The sequence below is a fragment of the Sceloporus undulatus genome, chromosome 9 (assembly GCF_019175285.1).
Source record: "Sceloporus undulatus isolate JIND9_A2432 ecotype Alabama chromosome 9, SceUnd_v1.1, whole genome shotgun sequence".
In the NCBI taxonomy this organism is placed as follows: Eukaryota; Metazoa; Chordata; class Lepidosauria; order Squamata; family Phrynosomatidae; genus Sceloporus; species Sceloporus undulatus.
Genome location: NC_056530.1, coordinates 30,357,543 through 30,377,776, shown reverse-complemented (window position 1 = coordinate 30,377,776; position 20,234 = coordinate 30,357,543). Strand labels below are relative to the sequence as shown.

At 47.8% G+C, this 20,234-nt stretch overlaps 1 protein-coding gene across 2 annotated transcripts in view; it reads left to right on the top strand.

Moving 5' to 3' along the window:
- The first annotated feature begins 449 nt into the window (after positions 1–449).
- The window catches only part of SNX27 (sorting nexin 27), a 30,453-nt gene continuing 10,668 nt past the window's right edge, over positions 450–20,234 (top strand). The window contains exons 1-2 of one of the 2 annotated variants that reach the window (XM_042439592.1): positions 450–902; positions 18,877–19,108. In XM_042439592.1, the coding sequence (XP_042295526.1) occupies positions 556–902; positions 18,877–19,108 (579 nt within the window). In that variant the 5' untranslated portion in view covers positions 450–555. The remainder of the gene's footprint in view (positions 903–18,876; positions 19,109–20,234) is intronic. The other variant, XM_042439593.1, reaches the window with a different exon arrangement.

The following is a 20,234-nucleotide window of genomic DNA, read 5'->3' as shown; positions in this document are numbered from 1 at the left end:
TAGGCATATATATGTATATATATGATACTATATATACATAGGTATGAGGCTACTAGGCATACACACACACACACATATATGATGCTACTAGGCATATATATATATACAGTATATATATATATTGTACAGTACTAGGCATATATATAAATATATATATTGTACTAGGCATATATATGTATATATATGATACTATATATACATAGGTATGATGCTACTAGGCATACACACACACACACATATAGGCATTTATTTCTATGTGAACACACACTTCCTCGCACTGGTCTGAGCGCGCATGCGCGTGCAGCAGCCGTTCTATCCCAACCCGACTACATCTCCCGTGAGCCCTTGCGCCGCGGAAGAGGGGCTGGGCGAGGGAGGTGACGTCACAGGCGCATGCGCTGAGGCGTGAGTAGCGGCGGCGGCTACGGAAGCCGGCGTGAGGAAGAGGAGGAGGCGAGGCCAGGGGGCGTGGCCGGTCGCGTGACCGGGCGCGAGGGCCTCGGAGGGGAGCCGCGGCGTCGTCGTCGTCGTCCTCCTCTTCCTCTCCGCGCCAAGATGGCGGACGAGGCGAGCGAGGGCCTGCCTCCGCGGTCGGTGCTGCCGGGGCCCTTGAGGGGCGGAGGGGGCGGCGGAGGCGGTTCGGGCTCGGTGTCCTCGTCGTCGTCGTCGGCGCCTGCGGTCGGCGGCGCTCCCTCGGCTGCCGTCCAGGGCCCGCGCGTGGTCCGCATCGTGAAGTCGGAGTCCGGCTACGGCTTCAACGTCCGGGGCCAAGTCAGCGAAGGCGGGCAGCTGCGCAGCATCAACGGGGAGCTCTACGCGCCGCTGCAGCACGTCTCGGCCGTCCTGGGAGGAGGAGCCGCCGAGAGGGCCGGCGTCCGGAAGGGGGACCGCATCCTCGAGGTGTGAGTAGCCTCCGCCGCCGCCTCCAGCCCCGAGAGAGAGAGAGAGAGGTCCTTGGAGGAGGCGCTCCGGAGGGAGATGCCCTAAGGAACCAGGCGGGGAGGGAAGCCTTGGGCATGACTTGCCCCAAAGGAGACCTTGCAGAATACCTGCCCAGAGGGAAGCACTGAGGATGGAAGCCCCGTGTCTGGCTTCTCTATGGACTAGTCTTCTCCAGCGCTTCCCTGCATGGGTCAGAATGGGCAAGTGCTGCCCCCCTTGGTTTTGGCAGGCCCTGCAGGGTTTCCCCTCTTTAAAATGTGTCTCTGGGAGCAGAGGGGGAGGCAGAGGTGAAGAGGGCCTCTCAGCCCCCCTCCTCCTCCTCCTCCTTCACCTGTGTCTCTGGCCCTCCTCCATTAACAGAGCAGGGCCTCACCTGGGTCAGGTGGGAACCGAAAGGCCTGCCTGCCTGCCTGCCTAAGGACTGCGGGGCACAGAGGGATAGGAGTCATAGGGTTGGAAGACACCCCAATGGTCACCCATTGCAACCCTATTCTGCCATGCAGGAAGTCTCCATCCAAGCATCCCCATTGACAGATGGCCCTCCAAGGAAGAAAGACTCCAAGGCAAGATCTTCCATCATCAAACAGCCCTTACTCTCAGGACGTTCCTCCTAATGTTGAGGTGGAATCTCTTTTCCTGAAGCTTGCATCCATTGCTCCATTGGGTCCTAGTCTCTGGAGCAGCCGAAAACAAGCTTGCTCCCTCCTCAATATGACATCCCTTCAAATATTTAAACAGGGCTCCCATATCACCTCTTAGCCTTCTCTTCTCCAGGCTAAACATCCCCAGCTCCTTAAGGCCTTACTCATAGGGCTTCATGGTTTGCAGACCCTTCACCGTTTTAGTCTGCCTCCTTTGGAGACATGGCTCCAGTTTCTCAATGTCCTTTTTGAATTGTGGTGTCCAGAACTGGACACAGTATTCCAGGTGGGGCCTGACCAAAGCAGAAGAGAGTGTCTCTATCAGGGCCAGGAGAGGAAGGGGGCCTGTGGGATGATGCTGAGGATGATGATACACCTCTTCTCTCTTATTTGGTAGTGTTTTTGCCTCCTTCAAAGGGACACCAAAAGGCCTGTAAGAGTTGGGGGGAAGAAGGGGAAATAGGTATATTAGGGAAGGGGGCATGTTGGGGTGATGCTAAAGAGGGGATTCCTGTCATGTTTGGCTTATTGCTCATGGTTTCCTACTACAAGGTTGGTTATATGCACTTGTCCTGTGTATGTATGTATGCATATATAAATATATATGCAAGAGATTAGGAAGAAGGGAGCCCTCCCCTCATTTTTTTGGGGGGGCATTTATAGCCTAATTCTGTGTGTGCAAATGCTCCCCCTCCCAAGAATATCCTGGCCATCCCATAAGGGAAAACAGGAACCACAGTTACACAAATATGGCCAACTTTCCTCGGAGCCCTACTTTTGTGACTTTGGGGTTGACCCCGATGAAAGGTTTTGCCCAGCTGTGGACTTTGGCTTCCCTCCCAGATGTAAAGTCGCATCCTTTCGCTCTAAGATCCTCAAAAGTACTATTCTGTAGTGCTTCTTTAGTTTTATGATGTGTGGCATTGGCGCCATGGTCATGATGCCCTTTGGACCGCAAGTGATGGCCTCTGGACCACTTTTGGTCTCCTGACCCTTGGTGAGTTTCCAGGAAGGAAACCATTGTACTGAATGGGTACAAATATGGCACCAGTCCCTGACACATGGGCAAAGGGACTGTTTGCCATCCTCCCATATCAGAGAGCCTGAGACATCCTTAATCCGCTGGGGTTTATTTGGGGTAGAAGGCAACCTCTCTGTGAAACGTCTTCTGTAACAGTTACACATCACAACTTTTCCTTCCCCTTTGAAAACAAGAGCCTAGAGATGCCACAGACCGCATTATTACTTCAGACTGTGTTCGTTTCAACGTTTTCAGGAGAGGAGGGTATGGGGTGCCCTGCCTGCCTTGGTGCAACTCACCTGCGCTTAGATGCAATGTTTTACTACATAGATATGTCAGGGACCGTGCTACTATTTTACAGTCGGTGCAAGATTTTCATTTGAGGCTGGGGCTGTGTAACCAGCCATTGAAAAGGGATGGTTTCCTTTGGCACTGACGGAGGTACATCAAAACACTGTATTTCCCCCTCAATTTCAGGGCAGTTGGGGGTTTCATTTACTGGGGTGTCAGAAGACTCCTGCATCCCTAGTTAGCATAATAGCATTTTCACCCTTTAAATACGTGTACCAAGTACTTCATAGATCAGAAAGCTGAGATTGGCAAGCTTTGGACCTCCAGGAGTTCTTCTGCTGCAACTCCCATCATCCGTTTTGACTGGCGACGCTGGCTAGGGCTGATGGGCATCGCAGTGCTTCAATACCTCTAAGGCCACAGCTTGCCCACCCCTGTCGTAACGGCTTCCGATAGTGGTTCGCTTAAAGCTTTCATTGCGTTGGAGATATGGAAAACTCCCCTTGTAAGCCTGGAAACCTCATCCTGCTCAAAAATTCAAGCTAGTTTTAAATAGACGTGGGTTTTGTAGTCTTTTCTGCTGTTGCTGAGTCTGGTTGGTGTGCAATTGGCAGTATTTGGTTGTGGCTCTTGCATTTGATCTTATTCCTGTTTCTCTTTCAGGCTGCCTACAGTGTTATTAGGTCTTTATGATGTGTGTATATATATAAGGCACTATACAGACCGCCCAAAAAGGATGGTCTGCCGGCGCCTTGCTTCGCAGCGGGCAACCATGCAGCTCCCTCGTGCAGCAAAAAGGACCCGCAAAAGTGGGTCCTCCTTGCGGTGCCATAAGGATATTCCAGTGCGCCAATGGCGCACTCGTGGTGTCCTTATGACGTCGGGATGCTAAGCATCCGTTGCGTCAAAATGGTGGCGCCCGTGTAGACAGGGTGCCGCCATTTTGCTGCCGCCAGTATGTACTAGGGTTAGGGAGCATCTGAATGGTGCGCGCTCCCTAACCCTACTGCCACCGCCACGCTACGTTTTGCCGGTCTGTATCCCGCCTAAGTCACCTTGAGAGTTTGCAGAGGTAGAACTTAAGACATGGTGCATTCTGACTAGGTACATTCGTCCCTCCACATTTGCGGCTTTGACTTGGGCGTATTTGATCATTCACAGATTTGATTAATATGTTCTCTCTGTGCGCTCCAGCACAACTCTGTGGTCAACTTTAACCAAACATGAAGGACCTAGAGATTCCTAGAGAGAACAGTCCACTGGGCATCTGTAGATCCTCCAGCGCAATTCGGTGGTCAGTGTCCGGCAGAGAGTGCTTATTACATCCATGGAGGTCCCGTGCCCTTAACCCCATCGAAAGTGGAGGAACCATTGTACACCTGAAGCTAAATTTGATCTGTTGTGACCACTTCAGTGTGTTACCTTCCTTAGACCCCAAATCCATCTTCCTATTAAGAATGAAATACTTAGAAAGGGAAAGGCAATCTGTCCCTTTTGTAGTACCTCCATGCGGTTTTGGGGACTAAAATGGTTGCCCATAAAACCTTGACCTGCCCTGAAGAAAGGAGCAGGAAACTTCTCCATAGCTTCTCTCTTAGACGCGTTTCTCCAGCCTGTTTTCTTAGCAGAGTTGCTAAGTGTTGTTGTAGCCAAGACTGTGTCGACGACAACTGTGCTTTCGCTTATTGGACTAAACAAGCATTTTGTGCCATTTCAGAACCCTTTACCATCTCCTTCCTTCCACTGCGCACCTTTAGAAACATTTTGGGGTTTGGGATGCCTGCAAAATTGCAGGAGGGGGTCATGTTTTTTGTCGTGATCCTCGATGCTGGCGGACAGTGCTTGTGTTTGGGGGGTTGTTGGCAAAAAGGGACAACGTGTCTCCGTTTTAGTTGAGCAATACTCCTATGATTGGAAAATGGAGTCACCGGCTTTTTCCTTTCAGTGGTGAACATGGACAACTTTTTCAACCAGGGCACAGGGTTCCTATTCTTGACTGCGCCGCTTCCCGGGAGCTGACTAATTCTTCAACCCAAGAATTGTGTGCTGTTGTGCGTCTGTACAGAGTTGTGTCATTTCTATTCAAGGGCCGGAAGAAGCGGTGGCTGCTGGAGGATGCAGGACTGGGCTTTTTTAAACGTGCGGCAAACACATCTCGACCCACAGTTGCTGGATAGGATGGAAATCATCTTGGGACTCTGGTTGTCTGGCCCTAATCCAAACACCTTGCGTCGCGTCAGTCTACGTCTCTGGACACACAGGGCAAAAACATACTTTAAAGAGACGCCATCGTGGAAGGCGTCAAACGCACTTTTTATTTCTAGTGTTTATATCAGTTTGAAATTACAGCCATTACCCGATCTTTACGTTGTTTGCGGTGTTTACTAAAGTATAGCAACGGTGTAGATTATAGACATTACTGATTCTTCCTAGATGGTAGCTGTTAACCTTTTCTTTTGGTTTTCAAAAGCGTCAAGCATTGCTTTTTCTCCGCAGATGGAAACTTGCCACCCCGCCCTGCAGTTCGGCTCATTTGGATTTTGTTCCTGTTTAGATGAAGCGACTAGAGAAACATTTCAACATACCGGCCAAAAAGTGTCAGAAGATTAAGGCCTGCTTCGGTTTTGCATGCTTTGAGAAGAGTACTATGTAATACTGAGGTCTATATGTAGTCCTTTTTTTGGTATCATGTCATTGTGGGGATATGTTCATATGCATTTCACATTGCCCCTCAGTTTCAACAGCCCTCTTAACATGTGTTACTAATGCTTGAATGATTGTTTCTACAGGTGTTGCTGGCTAACATATTGCAAACCACCTAGAGAGTGCTTAGTTCACTATGAAGTGGTACAGAAATGCAAAGTGCTGAAGTGCTCCATCAGTTTGCAGTCAGTTTTCCATGCCAGAGACAGAGCATTTGATTTGGAAACTTCCCTGGTGCACTGCCCTCCAGATGAGTTGGATTTCAACTCGCTTTACGGTGGGCTTTTGTTATCCGCTTTGGGTCCAGGATCCTCCATGGAAAACAAAATCCATGGATGCTCAAGTCCTGTTAAAGCAGTGGTTCTCAACCTTTGGCTCTCCTAATGTTTTGGACTTCAACTCCCAGAGGCTTGCCCAAATGATCAGGGATTCTGGGAGTCTAAAATGCCCAGAAGACTACTGCATTAATGACATTGGCATAGCAAAGTGTTCCCTTGTATGAAATGGAAAATCAAACTTTGCTCTTTGGAATTTATACTTTCTTTGGAATATTTTCAATCCGTGGATGCTTGAATCCATGGATAAAAAAATCTGTGGATAAGGAAGGCTGACTACTTCATTCAGCCAATGGTACCGTTGACTGTCTGTGATGTGGTTCAGCACCATGTGAGGAAGACTGTGAGATATATATATATATATATGTATATATTCTTCTTTGCCTCTCATTGTTTCTTCAAAGGAATTGTTTGGCAAAGGGTCTAGTCATACAAGAGCGGAAAACACGGTTTGTTTAAGGAATTCACTGCCATGTGACATGGAAATGGCCACTGATGTGCATGGCCTTTGAAATGCGTTAGACAAAGCCGCAGAGGAGGGCTTTCCCCTGTGAAAGTGTAAATGGGAAAGCAGTATATCAATTGCAGTGGCTGTGTCTCGGCTGGTGCTTTCGAGAAGGGGATAGGCCACCAAATAGTAGTAGTTGAGGGGCAAAGAGTGGGAGGATGCACTTACTTACAGCAGTAAAGCTTGGTGTTTTAATAGGGGTGAGGTCCTAAGGACCAATTTTTAAAAGCCGTACCTGTTTGAAGTTCTTGGCAATCCATACTGCACTCCAGAAGGATTAGTACAGTGGTCTTTTGGTATCCGCCGGAGTTTGGTTCCAGGAGCCCCTGCGGATACCAGACTCTGTGGATACTCAAGTCCCATTATATACAGTGGTGCACTACAGTGTTGTACCTTACTTAAAATGGTGGAATCAAGGTTTGTGTGCATCACTTCCAACTTAAGGCAACCCTATCATGGGGTTTTCTTGGCAACATTTATTCAGAGGAGGTTTGAGTTTTTACATGGCCGAGCTGGGATTCGGACCCTGGTTTCCAGATTCTTAGTCCAAGTGCTCAAACCTGCCTTTTGAGATTTTTAGTGTGTTGAGGGGTATTTTCAAGGTGTGGATGGTTGAATCCATAGATACAGAAGGCTGACTATCATAAGTGGCTTGGGATGTGGCAAGAGTAAATCATAACTGCAGGTTTTCTATAGTGGAAAGGTACCATCACACGGAGGTATGTTCTTGGCCTGTGAAAAGGAAGGGTAAGCCAAAACCTTCAGTTTCTGTTTGTCTTGTAAAATTCCTTCTTTATGGTCCTAGATGAATCTCCTTCAACATGGGATGTGGTTCTCTCTCTCTCTCTCTCTCTCTCTCTTTCTTTCTTTCTCTCTCTCGGAAGTGAATGACTAAAAGCACTATGTTAGTATTACTGGTGCCATATCAAAATTAATTTTTAGGTCAGAGCAATATTTTAAAGCATGTGCTGGTTTGGTCCATGCCTGCCACAGTTTGCCCCACTTTGGGGCTGGCCTATCTCATAAGGAGCTGTGCGCTCTCTTAGGTGCCCTACTTCTGAGAACCTCTCTTTCTGAACCCAGTGATTTGCTGTTACAGAAGACTCATTTCCATCAGCACAGGGATGTGGCTTTGTGGTTCTTCTTTAGGTATTGACATGTTTGGTCGTGAGCCAGGGAATAATTCATTTCTCTGACACTGGGCACCAACTGGTGTATCTGATTTTAGTCCTGGGCAAAGAGGTGACTGGCATCTCATAGTCTCATAGTCATAATCTCCATTTACTGTGGATCCTACACATTTGCTGGGGTTAGGGGCACAGGAATGCAAATAAAAAACACTGTCTTTTTTTTAAACCTGAGAGAACACCTCTGTGGGAATCTCTAGGTCCTCCAGAGCAATTTTGTTATCAAGATCTGCCAGAAGTTGACCATGAAATATTGCGGGAGGACCTACAAATGCCTAGAGAAGTCTTCTGTATGAATCTCTAGGTCCCCCAGAGCATTTCTGTGGTTAAGATCTGCCAGAGGTTGACCATGAAAATGCACTGGAAGACCTACAGATGCCTAGAGAAGTGTTCCCTCTAGGAATCTCTAGGTGCTCCAGTGTGACTTTTGGTAGGGGTTGACAATAGAGTCATGCTGGAGGACCTAAAGATTCCTAGAGAGAACATACAAATCAAATCGGTGAATCTTCGAATCTGCAAAAGTCAAAGCCGCAAATGTGGAGAGCCAGCTGTTGTTACAAAAGGGCCTAACAAGAAGATACATCTGACATAGTGGGCTTGGAGGGCTTGGAAACCTGTGCCCAATAAAGCATGTTGGTGTTTAAGGTTCCACAAGACAAAGCAACATGGGGACTTGACTTGCATAAAACACATTGGACCACACTCTTCCATTTGCAGTCTTTAAACAACAACAGCAGCCAACACTTGAGAGATAAAGAGCGGGGGCTTAAAGTGGGAAAGAGTGGACCTTTGAGCTGTCTGGGGGAGACAGTTTCCTTTCAGGGTTAAAGTAAAATGATCAGCCTCTGAAATGATTAACCTGCAATTGGGGAAGGAATCCAGTCAAACAGACAGAGTCAGGGGTGTGTGAGATTTGAGTAGCTAAGCCGAAGAGGAAGCTAGATGAATACCGAAAACGGGAAGCCCAGTGGGGGAGTTTCATGTGGAAGCTAATGTGTGCTGCCTGCGCCTTCTTGAGCCCCGCAGTGCCTTCGCAGAGCAGATTTTTCTCTGGCGAAGGAAATGCCAAGAGGTGTCAGAGTACCAGAGGGCAGTGTCCTGGAGTGCTCTCTGGAAAGGCGGCAGAGGACGTATTTAAAGTGGCTCGGGTGTCTTTCTGGGTGGGAGGCAGGTTTCCTGGAAGTCCACTTCCCACGTCACATTCTTTTAACACGGAATAGGCTGACGCCATCCTCGTCTTCTAAAGGCCGTAGTGGATTTTTGTGTGCTCTGAAAGGTGTTTCTGTGATGCGGCTATTTCCATGGTGTTGTATGAATGCCCAGCCAAACTCGCTTGGCAGCGGTTCCTTTTGCTGCGCCAACTCAGTGGGCCTATTAACAAATCAGCCGGCCATGTCTCCTTCCCTCTCAGTAGTTCCTAAAAAACTTCTAGGGGTAGCTGTGTTGGTCATATAGTAAATCTGCTAACATCCAAACAACGATACCGTTATAGGGACAACCAAAATGCACAATTACATGTTGCAAGCTTTCGAAGTCACACTGGTTTCTCCATCAGGCAAACAGGAGAAAGAAATTGAAGAAGTTAGTCATAGGCCTGCATTTTCTGTTTCTGGTCTTAGTTCAGGTGGTTTGGAGGACTGTCTGCAGGCTGGCACTTCTCCCTTTGGCCATGCAGTCGCTAGTAGATTTTCAAAGTCAAGGGAATTTAATGTCCATTTGCAACTGAAAGAAGATGTTTCCTTAGAATCCAGTCTTTCTCCTTCCTTTTTGAAGCCACAGGCTCATATATAGGTAGAGAATACTGAATTTCTCAGAGGTCTTCCATGTTTTGTGTCAGGAAAACTTACTAAAATTGGGGAGCAAGGCTGTGAAGAACTCAGCCAACGACTTCCATGAGCTGAACATGTCCTCATGTTCCCCTGAAGATACTTGGAGGCATTTTGGGGTGAAAACATGCTTTTGAAGTGAAAACCTGGAGCCCATGAAAGGGATGCCCGAGAGTTGCAGTTTGCAGATCTAAAGCGATGCCTTTTTGGCATTTCCACAGCTGCTGAGATGCCAGATCACCAGGCGGAAGAAGGCTGGGCACAATGGATGTGATAAGGCAGCTTTTATATGTTCAGGAACAAGAATCAAACCAGTCTTCCTTATGGAAACGGGTCGGTTTTTGAAGTGTTCTCCTGGCCAGGACATCGACCCTGCTGCTTTAAAGCCCCTTTGCTTCTTCCCGGTCTGGTCCTGTCCTTGAAGGATACCGTGAATCAAGAGGCCGCATGCCTGCCTTGGCAAAGGAACAAAAGCTGGCCTCTTTATCATGCAACACAAAGATACACATCCTTAAAAGGGTGGGTTAAATTTTGCTGGGAGCCGCAGAGCGCATACAAAGTGGAAGGGATTGTTTTAAAGTTGGCTTTTGGCTCTTTCTGTGCAGGACTCTCCCTGGCACCCTCGCCCCGATGGAGCCATTTAACAGGACATTGTGTGCAATCCTACTGAACCCCATCTTCTGCACTCTTGTAGGTAAATGGGATTTGTCTCATTAATCTCGGTCCCGCTCCATCCTCCCCGCGTTCTTACTCTTTGCTATCAACAGGGAGTACTCATTTCTCTCTCTTCCAGAAATTGCTTCCTAGTGTACCAACCCATGTGTAGAGTTTCCTTATGGCCCTCCTCAGGAGGGACTGTGCGGTTTTGAAGGAAGCTGTGTCATGTTTCTGTAGCCCTCCAGGTGTTGTTGGACTGCAGTTCCCAGCACCCCTCACCAACAGCTGTGAGGGCTAGGGTCTGAAGGAAGTTTCAGTCCAATAGCGTTTGGAGATGCATGCCTTCCCAACACCTTGGTCCAGGGTTTTCATGTAAGACGATCACTTTTCTCGGTGCCCTTCACCTTAGCATGACTGGAGGTTTGGAAACCATGGTGTAAGTGGTTCGAGTGCTGGACTATGACTCTGGAGACCATGTTTCCTCTAGGAACATCTCCAGCACGCAAATGGCCAGCTTCCGGTAGAGTTGCTCTGGAGGACCTAGATATTCCTAGAGAGAACAAGACTGTCATCCCTCGGGTCAGTCTCAAGCGACCAAAGTCCTTTACTGCTTGCATGCAGGGTTGGATCCGCAGCTTCCAGTGCATCTTTACACCTGCCGTTTCGTCCCTCGCCTATCTCTACAGGGCTTTTTTGGAAGTTGGGTATATCCTTCGAGCCTGTGCAATGGGTTTTTCTGATGGAGCGCAGCGTGCACTGAACTGGCCTCACCCTTAAAACCAGAGGTTCGGCTGTTGAGGCCTTGACAAGCATGGATGGTGGCAGTGAGGTCCTCGGGTCGTAGGTTTGATTAGGGTTTCCTTCTCTTAGATGATTGACTTACAGAGTTAGATAAAGCACCATCTGCCCGGGTTTGGGATTAGAGTTTTCATTCTCCTAGGATGGTTGCCCTAAGGCTAGAGAGCCCATCCTGCCCTTTGGCACTCTTGGTCAGACCCTTTGGTTGTCACCTGTCTGGCATGGGAGGCCCTACCAGTGGCTATTATACCACCGCCAGCATAGCTCACAATTTCATTAGGGTACGCAAGCATCTCCACCACGACAAGGGGGCCTCAATGGAGAGAACATATTAACCAAAACCACAAATAGTCAAATCCTCCAAAGTCAAAGCTGCAGATTGCTGACATAATAGATAGTTAGGAGGTTTATGGATAGTTCAGTAGTTTCTGGCTTGTGGTGGGCCAGTGAACCGAGGGTTAGATTTGAGGTTGGATGGCACAGAACGGAAGCCTTGCCTTGTTGTAGCAGAGCATCCTGTCTACACCAGAGAGCAGTAAAACACTCTTCTCCCTTGGAGGTGCCAAGAGGACTATGAGGGCAATAGTCCTTCTGTCTGTTTGCCCCTGCAGCTAGCAATTAAAGGTAAGATGACCCTAATCATGGAAGCTCTGATGTGTTATCCAGTCTCATTTCATGGCCTTGGGCCACGAAAGCAACTCCTCCTACTCCTTGGAAGGAATTATGCAGATCAGGTGGATTGCTCCTGTTTGCAGTGAAGTGGCTGTGGGAGGATGAGACGTCTCAAACCAGTTTTAGCTGTGATGCGGAAATAGGTCTCCAAAGCATATCCTCAGGGATGTGTCCAAATTTCCAGCTCGTAGTGGAGGAGAGAGTCAACCAGAAAAGGCCTGTGTGTGTGTCACGTTGAACTTCCCCTGACCCAACTCTTGAGCCTTGGGGATGGCTTGTGCTAAAAATCCCAATTAAAAATACACGGCGTGCTTGTTCTCTGCTTCCACCGGTTTTGCTGGGGAGCAGTGTTTGTGAGGGGTGTGTGTGCGCAGTCACACATGTAAAAACAGTTTGGAAGAGGCAGACAGAAAAGAGGAGAGACTGGCTGGATATCAGGAGTGGACGGATTGTGGCCCATGGGCCACCAATAGCTTCCATGACTGTTAGTATTGTCCAGTCCTCCATGTTCTCTCTCTCTCTCTCTCTCTCTCTTTATATATATATATATATATATATATATGTTTATACTTTTTCCAAAAAAAGTATCCCCTCTAAATGCCCTTGAGAAAGCATGGGGGCATTTTCACCACGTCCAGGGCTATTTTGGGCTCAGGAAAAGTGACCATAGTGGTCCTTCCACATTTGCTAAGGTTGGGGGTGTAGAACCCCTGTTACCTAAGAGAACACTTCTCTAGGAATCTCCAGGCCCTCCAGTGCATGATCAACCAGATAATGTTCACAGAATCACGCTGGAGGACCTACAGACGCCTAGGGAAGTGTTTTCTCTAGGAACGTCTAGGTTCTCCAGCAACGACTCTATGGTCAACTTCTAGCAGAGTTGTGTTGGATGACCTAGAGATTCCTAGACAGAATGTATTAATCAAATCCACAAATGTCAAAGCTGCAAATGTAGAGGGCCATCTGTGTAGTAACTTCCTATTGTTAAAATAGGCCTCTCATGGACTTAAAATCATAGTGAAAATCCCCCTATGTCCTCAGAGGACATTTGAGGGCCATTTAAAGTAATTCTGCAGGGTACTGTGGTGTTATGACCCTCCAAGGTCTCCTGTGGGGCTGCATCACCTCTTCCCAGCCTTCTTCAATTGCCTATTTTGGCTGTAGATGGACAGGGAAGGGTTGGATGTAGAAGGCCCTTAGAGAAGTTGTGAAAGACTCCCAGTTGCTTTCCAAACAGTTTCCAGCTACCAAGAAGACCAGACCCACTTTAAAACAAATAGCACACAAATCAAGTTGAAATGATCAGGGTGCCAGGTTCTGTGCCACTTGCAACATGTGGGTGAGAGCCAGAGCGTTGTAATGGTTTGAGCATTGGACGACAGTTCTGGAAACAGGGTTCAAATCCCCACTTGGCCCTGGAAACCCACTTGTGTGAGTCTCTCAGCCTCAGAGGAAGGCCAAAGGAAAAAAAACAACTTGAAGGAAAACAGCAACTCTTTGGAAGCAGGGTTGGGGCGGCCTACCTTAAAGTTGCAAATCGGTTCACACTGATGTGAGGCCAAGTCCCTGTGCATACATTGGCCAAGAAATACTTGGGTTTGCAATGTGTGGACCTCAGCTTTTTGACACTGTCTGGTGAATCGACTGTTAGGGTTAATGTCCTCCTTTTGATGTGGCCCAGGAGGACGCAGTGGCTTTTTAATTCCCCGGTGCCCTTAAACGCAGAGTGTTTCTCAGAGGCTTTGTCTGTCGCACTTTTCATTCTGCGCGGCTAGCGGACAAAATGCAGGGGGTGGCCATTGCTTTTGTGCCCTTCCTTGAAAACCACTGGGAAGCCTCAGACGATTAGTGGTTAAAATCAGGATGATTGACTTTCGCCTTGGTGCTCCCAGTGCTGATTTCCCCACTGTTAAAATCTCAGCAGGATCTAGAAGCCAGCATTGTAACAAGCCTATATGTTATGTATCGCACATGTTTGGGGTCCTTACTTTAACTGAGCAAGCCACGAAAAGAAGCCGTAACAGTGAAAATAAAGGGAGAGTCCCTTGTGCGACAGTGCTGCATTACTTGGCCTGCTTTCAGGCCACTGTCCCATTTGAAGTCGCTGGCAGGATCCAGACTGCATTTAAAGGCTCCTTGCCAGTGCCAGAGGCCTTTAGGAGGCATCTTAAATTCCCCCTTGTACTGATAAAATTTTGGGTCTGTGTTAGTGTGAGCAGAAGGAAACGCTGATGGGTAGATATATGCGTTCTGTCCAGGAACACTGGCCTTCCAAGACCCTACTACTTTGTATCTGCTTCGGTTTTCCCTTCTTACTGGTAAGATGCAGATAATGTCACATAGCCATCAGATGGCTGTATTGAGAAAATACAGATGTACAATGGGGAGTAGAGTCTTGAATGCATTGCAGTTCATGGCTCATTTTACCTTTACTACATGGGAGACCACCAACAAATGCCACGGTACTGTAGGCCAGTAGTTCTCAACCTCTGGTCCTCCATATGTTTTTTACTTCATCCCCCAGATGCCCTCATCATGGGCCATGCTGAAAAAGGCTTCTGGATGCTGAAGTCCAAAACAGTTGGAGGATCAAAGGTTGAGAACCTCTGCTGTAGGCTACGTTTCGGAGGAAGGAACCAGCAGAACCATCTCTGAGCATCCCTTGCCTAAGAAAACCCTGTGAAACTAATGGAGTCGCATTAGTCAATAGGTGACACAGAGAAGCTGGTGAAGTAGGCGAGGGCAAAGGGTTAGTACTTGTCACCTCCTGAGCCAGTCATCCAAGTTGGACACATTGGGTCATGGCGCAGCCACCCTTCTCTGAGAGTAGATCCAGTTGTTCAGCTATGGAGCTCAGTAGTTGAGAGAGGGGCCTGGTCACTTGAGGGACATCAGGTTGCCAGAAAAGGTTGGCATGGAGCTGTTTTAGCTTTGGTACTCTGGACCTAGAGCCTGGCATGGATACCCAAGGGTGAGGAGTTGCAATAAGGTTCCTATGACAGTGAGCTGAAGTGGATTGAGTGCTACTTCTCCTAACCCATACAAAGTGGTTGGGTTTGGTGTCCAATCTGTTGGAAGCCTTTGGCTGAGTTCTTCAGCTGGGTTGTTGTTGTGGACAGTCTTCTGGGTTGAAATGAGGAAAGATGGTGAAGTTCTGGTAGCAATGAATTCAGACTGGACCTGTATTGTTTTTTATGCCTTGCAGTGGGCCAAACTCAGCCTCAGATAGCATTCTTCAGCATTGCCTGGATGGAAAGGTTCTCAGATCTTCTTGGGCAGTTTAGCCTCGGTTGGCTTGGGACTCCTTTGGAGCCGCTCTTTCCCAAACTCCAGGGACAGGGCAGGTCTGCTGAGACAACAAGGGGTTCCTTGTGGGAAACAGACCAGTAGAGAAGCCAAGGACAGGAGCAGGAAGCCTCCCGGAGAGTTGGAGCATGGCAACTCCTTGTTTGCAAAGAGAGAGCAAAACGAAGCACAACTACTCTGAACAATTTGTTCATTCAGTAAACCCAAGAGTGAGGCTGCCGGTGACCTCTTCCCTCTGCAAGAAGCTTCCCGTTTTGGCTTGCGGCTGTCAGATCCACAGCTCCGGGCTTTGCAGCGATTATTCCCCACTGGGTTGCCATGGGGACTTGGTTGCAAAAGGCCCTAGCCTTTTGGTCCTTCTGACTGCAGGGATGGAGATGCAGGGTCACACGGAGTGATGGGCATCCGTCATCCCGTCCTGGCACTGAAGTTGCTGCAGCAATGTGTGTATGTATGTGATTTTTAAAAGAATAACCTTGACAGCTGCCTTACAGTTAAGGCATTATACTGGTGCACTGGTCCAATATGGTCAGCAATGATTGTCAGTAGTTTCTCAGGATGTGAGGTAGGATTCTTAGTTTCTACCTGGTGGGACTTCCAGGGCTTCATCCTACTTGGTGTCTTAGGTCAGATGCGTTCAGGTCTGTTCCTGGGGGTCTAGTGGGGCACTTGATCTTACATTATTTCATTCCGGCTGCCCTCTTACAGAAGGGGTTTTCTGGGTGGGTTGGTTCCACTGGATTTTCTTCCCAGCCTGAGAACACATTCTCATTACCTGATGCTGGGTAACATGGTTGTGCCCATGTCCTGTTTGTTGACATCTTTCTGGAGCTTCTGCATTGCTACCCGAGGAACAGAATATTGGGCTCAAGAAGCATTTGGTCTCCCATACGTAGCGATGAGGGCTTGGACTATTGGCCATCTGTCAGGTGCATGGATTGTGTATTCCTGCATGGCAGGTGTTTTGATGGCCATTGAAGTCTCTTCCAACACTATGAATCAACAGGGCTCTTCTCTGGTTCACTTTAGACAATATTATCTGATGGCTAGGCTTGGCTCTCAGGGTGGTTGTAGGTAAGGGTAGCATGGATACTTCCTTGAAAGTACTGTAGTTTTTTCCCTCTAAAATGCATCTCCTTGAGTCTGAACATGTGTTGTGAAGCACTTGTTTCCTGTCTTTAGCTGTGTGAAGGTCCAAAAAAAGCCATATCCAGGGACCAGTATACTTAGACATCATTGGAATGCCTCCTGCTAAGTTGGCTTTGTTGGGACTCCCTACTTACTAAGTGGCTGTTTTAGTGTTTCAGTGTTGTGTGTATGTGTGTGTGTACTGTCAAGTTGCCCATGAATTTCCTAGGGTTTTCTTAGGCAAGAAATATTCAGGTGGCTTTGCCCGTTCCTTTCTTTGAAATAGAGCTTACAGTACCAGGTATTCCTTGGCAGTCTCCCATCCATGTCTTAGCCAGGGCTGACCCTGCTTAGTTTCCAAGATCAGACAGGATCTGGTTCCTTCCATGGGGGCTCCCCAGGCATGTTGGGAATTGAAATCCAACACATCTGGGAAGAACCAGGCTGGGAAGGGTGCCCTTATCTATTATGATGGGTACCAGGGACATGAACGATAGCAGGCAGTTTAGGGGATTATTTTACTCTTCTGAAGTGCAAATGTCTTGGAGGCTTTCTGAATCAAAAAGGAACAAGGCCCTAGTTTGTGGGTCAGTAGCTCCATGTGTGTGGGTGAGGCCTGGGCTTGGCTTACGTCTTGTTGGGCAATTCTTGGAAATATCTTCCCGATAGCTCACCGCCCTTGAGCTGTGCATAAACAACCGGCTGTTTGACGTTCTTTGCTGCGATCCCAAAGTTGCATGGCTAAATTTAGTCCACAATTGGGCAGAAGATCTGGTTTTTTATCTGTGGAGGATTGTAGGGGAGCTGTGGTCAGGGCTTGCGCTGTGGGCAGGAGCCTTTGAAAGCAGCCACGCTGCTGTGGTCAGTTGCTTTCTCAGCTTACGTTGAGTTGGCAGTCTCTCACTTCTTCCTGCAGCTGCAGAGTATGGATTTTGTGGTTGCGTGTGTTAAATAAAGGGGGGACGCTCCACTGTTTGCAGGTCTTGTAAGTCTCTCTTTAAAGCTCAACAAGCTTTGCAGACCTTTGGCAGCAGAGGCTATTTGAGAGATTGCTACCCAAAGTGATGGAGATACCCTCTCTCTGAAATCCTACTTGGGTCACTTGGAGTCCCAGTCAGACAGTGCCAGGCCAGGCGAACCAGCTGTCAGACATTCATTGTAAATCTTCAGTTCTCCCTTCGCAGAACTTTGAATTCTTGGTATATATGGCCTGTGGGTTAACACGATGTTTCGTTGTTGGAAGGTATTCAGCTGTGTGCGTCCTTTGAATGGATGAAAATGTTTGCCCGACTTCCTCCTTTTAAGATCTGTAAGGCAGGACAAAGTGAATAACTTCATGTATAACAACATTGCTCTCCTGCTGTGTTGCCTTTCCCCGGCTGTTAAGATTTATTTTAATCGTTCGTTGTGGTTTGGTATTTCATCTTCACGTTCTGTGGCTCAGATTGCAAAAGCTGTAACTGAGTTGGAAAATGTAGCTCCAAGGGTTGGGGGACTTTGTGGACTATCATTCTGTGTAATATTTATTGCATTAGTCTTTGGACCATTATATTATTCTGTGAGACATAGGGAACTGCTGCTGGAAGGGTAAGAGCTTCCCTTGGGCTGTGCAGGGGGAACATAGTGTGTCTTGTCTTCAAGTTGTCTATCGACTTATGGTGACCCCATGGATTTCATAGGGTTTTCTTAGGTGAGAAAACACAGAGATGACTTGCCCTTACCTTGTTCTCAAGTGCAGCCTACAGCGCCTGGTATTCCTTGGCGGATCTCAACCAGGGCATAGCTTTCAAGGCGGACATATTGAAAAGGTACAGATAGTCCTCTTTAGGTCTTGACTTACAAGGATGCAATGTGCCTCCGCTTCTTTCTGCACCATAAAACGCTATTGCTCAACCTTGCCGTAATGTTTCTTGTTGCCTCGCTCCTTAACCACAATAATTTTTCTCAGCCTCAGAGGAAGGCAATGGCAAACCCTCTCTGAACCATTCTTGCCAAGCAAACCCTGTGATAGGTTTGTCTGAGGGTTGCCATAAGTTGGAAACGACATGAAGGCACAGCAACAACAACAACAAATGGTAGTTGGTCAGGGATGAGCGGAATCGGTCAAGTTCAGGAATGAGTGGGTTGAGGAGCTTAGGAAATTGAGTCAGGGTCAGAGCTGGAGGAGAGTTAAAATCAGGGTTAGAGTGAGTTAGGCTAAGAGTGAGAGATATGTGTTAGAGTTAGTGTGAGCCATGATTTAGATGTATTAGATAAGTAATCCTTGATGTTATGCTTCCTCCAGGCCTCTATACAGTACTTTGAGACATTGTTCTCTACAAGTTTTAAAAAAGATCTCTTGAAGAGAAATTCTGCTCCCTTGACTGTTTGTGTGTTGTATTTGAGTGTTAACAGTCAGAAAGTTGCCCATATTCTATGTTTTCTATTTAGAAAACATTTCCACCTCTGGTTCTTGCAGGGTTTTGCGTGTGTGGATTATAGTGGACTGTGACAAGCTTGTGTTCCTAACCCACACTGAACAAAGGAAGTTCCACAGCTGTAATCGGCAGCTAGGCTACTTGTTGGCTGCCCCATTATATCCTTGTTGGCAAGCAAAGGACAAGCCGGTTTTCTTACCAACCATAGTATTGTGTTGTCTGTCTCGGTTCACCCGCAAAAACCAGCAGGATAAACAATTCCCAAAGCCTACAGAAAAACTGGATTCAATATCCGCTTCCTTTCAGATGATTTAAAAGCTGTAAATATTCAAGTCCCAGACCCATTTTGTAGGCCGAATTGCCACTTGACTTGGCTAATGCCGATTCTTATAACACTGACAATCCCAGCTCATGGAATCAACCCTCTCCCTTTCTCTCTGCCAGGAACGGCGTGAACGTTGAAGGGGCGACCCACAAGCAGGTGGTGGACCTGATCCGGGCTGGAGAGAAGGAGCTGATTCTCACGGTCTTGTCGGTGCCGCCGCACGAGGCAGACAACCTCGACCCGAGCGACGACTCACTGGGCCAGTCCTTCTACGATTACACGGAGAAGCAAGCAGTGCCCATCTCCATCCCCACCTACAAGCATGTGGAACAGAATGGTGAGAAGTTTGTGGTGAGTACCAGCCCGGCTGGGGCCCTTCTCCCCAGCGTCTGTGCCTGGCCTGCTCTTCTTGATGGATGGCTTACATACAGGAGCATTTGAAAAGCCTGACTCTTTGACAAGAGAGGCCTCAAAGGCAAAGGGTTTGGCCAGTTTTTTCATGTAGGCAAGGAAACATCAGCCTTCTGGATTATTCTGCATCTCTTTCTCCTTCCTACATGATGCATTGCAGGTCATCCAGACAATGTGAAGAGGTTGTGAGAGAAAGGACGGCATTTCTCTTGGTTGTTCTGTGGTACAAGAAATAGCAGGATTCACATTTCCTCCAAAGGGCTGTGTTATGAATAAATGGAAGTTCCCCATATTTTTCTATCCCTCTGACAAGCCCAGAGAGGAGAGAGCAGACATCTCACTAGCAGGCCTCTTTGAATACGTCTCCTGGTGCATCTGGACCATGCCCAACCCACTTTTAATTCTCACAAGAACCTGCTTTTTCCTTTGAGCGCTCTGTCAAGGAGGAGAGGTACTTTTGTCTTGCCCTTGGTACAGTTTTGGCTAAGGACAGTAGCAGCAGCAGCAAAAGGAGAGTTGTCTGCTGTCACCACATCCTTCAAGAGAATAGTTTTTATGAGATGTTATTAGGTTGAAGAGTGGCTGGTGTAAATGGCTATCTGTTGTGGGAGACCTGGGAAGTGATTTGAGGGTGAGGAACTGGCCAGGCAGCAGGTCAGTGGTTGCTGGCCGCTTTGTTAGGAGCTTGTAAGTCATTGCAGGATGGTCACCTTGGTGGGTAGTACATGAATGGCTACACGCTGGTGAAAGTCTGTGAAGCAGCTCTTGATGTCTACTTCTGCTGTAGTCTTAGCCAAGACAAATAGAATAATCCTTTCTTGACTCCTGAAACATTTCTTCATTATTTGCATTGGTTGCTGCAGGGGAAGTTAAGTCTCTTTTTCCATTTGGCCAGCTGAGAAAAACATGCACTGAGTAAGGCAGTGCTACTCATAGGGGTGGTCTTCAGGCTTGTGCTGTCTGCAAGCACTCATCTGTTGGAAAGTTTCCAGGAAACTCTGCAAACATACAGACCATATGGCACAAATATAGTACCAGTCCCTGTCACCTTGGCAAAAAAATGTCA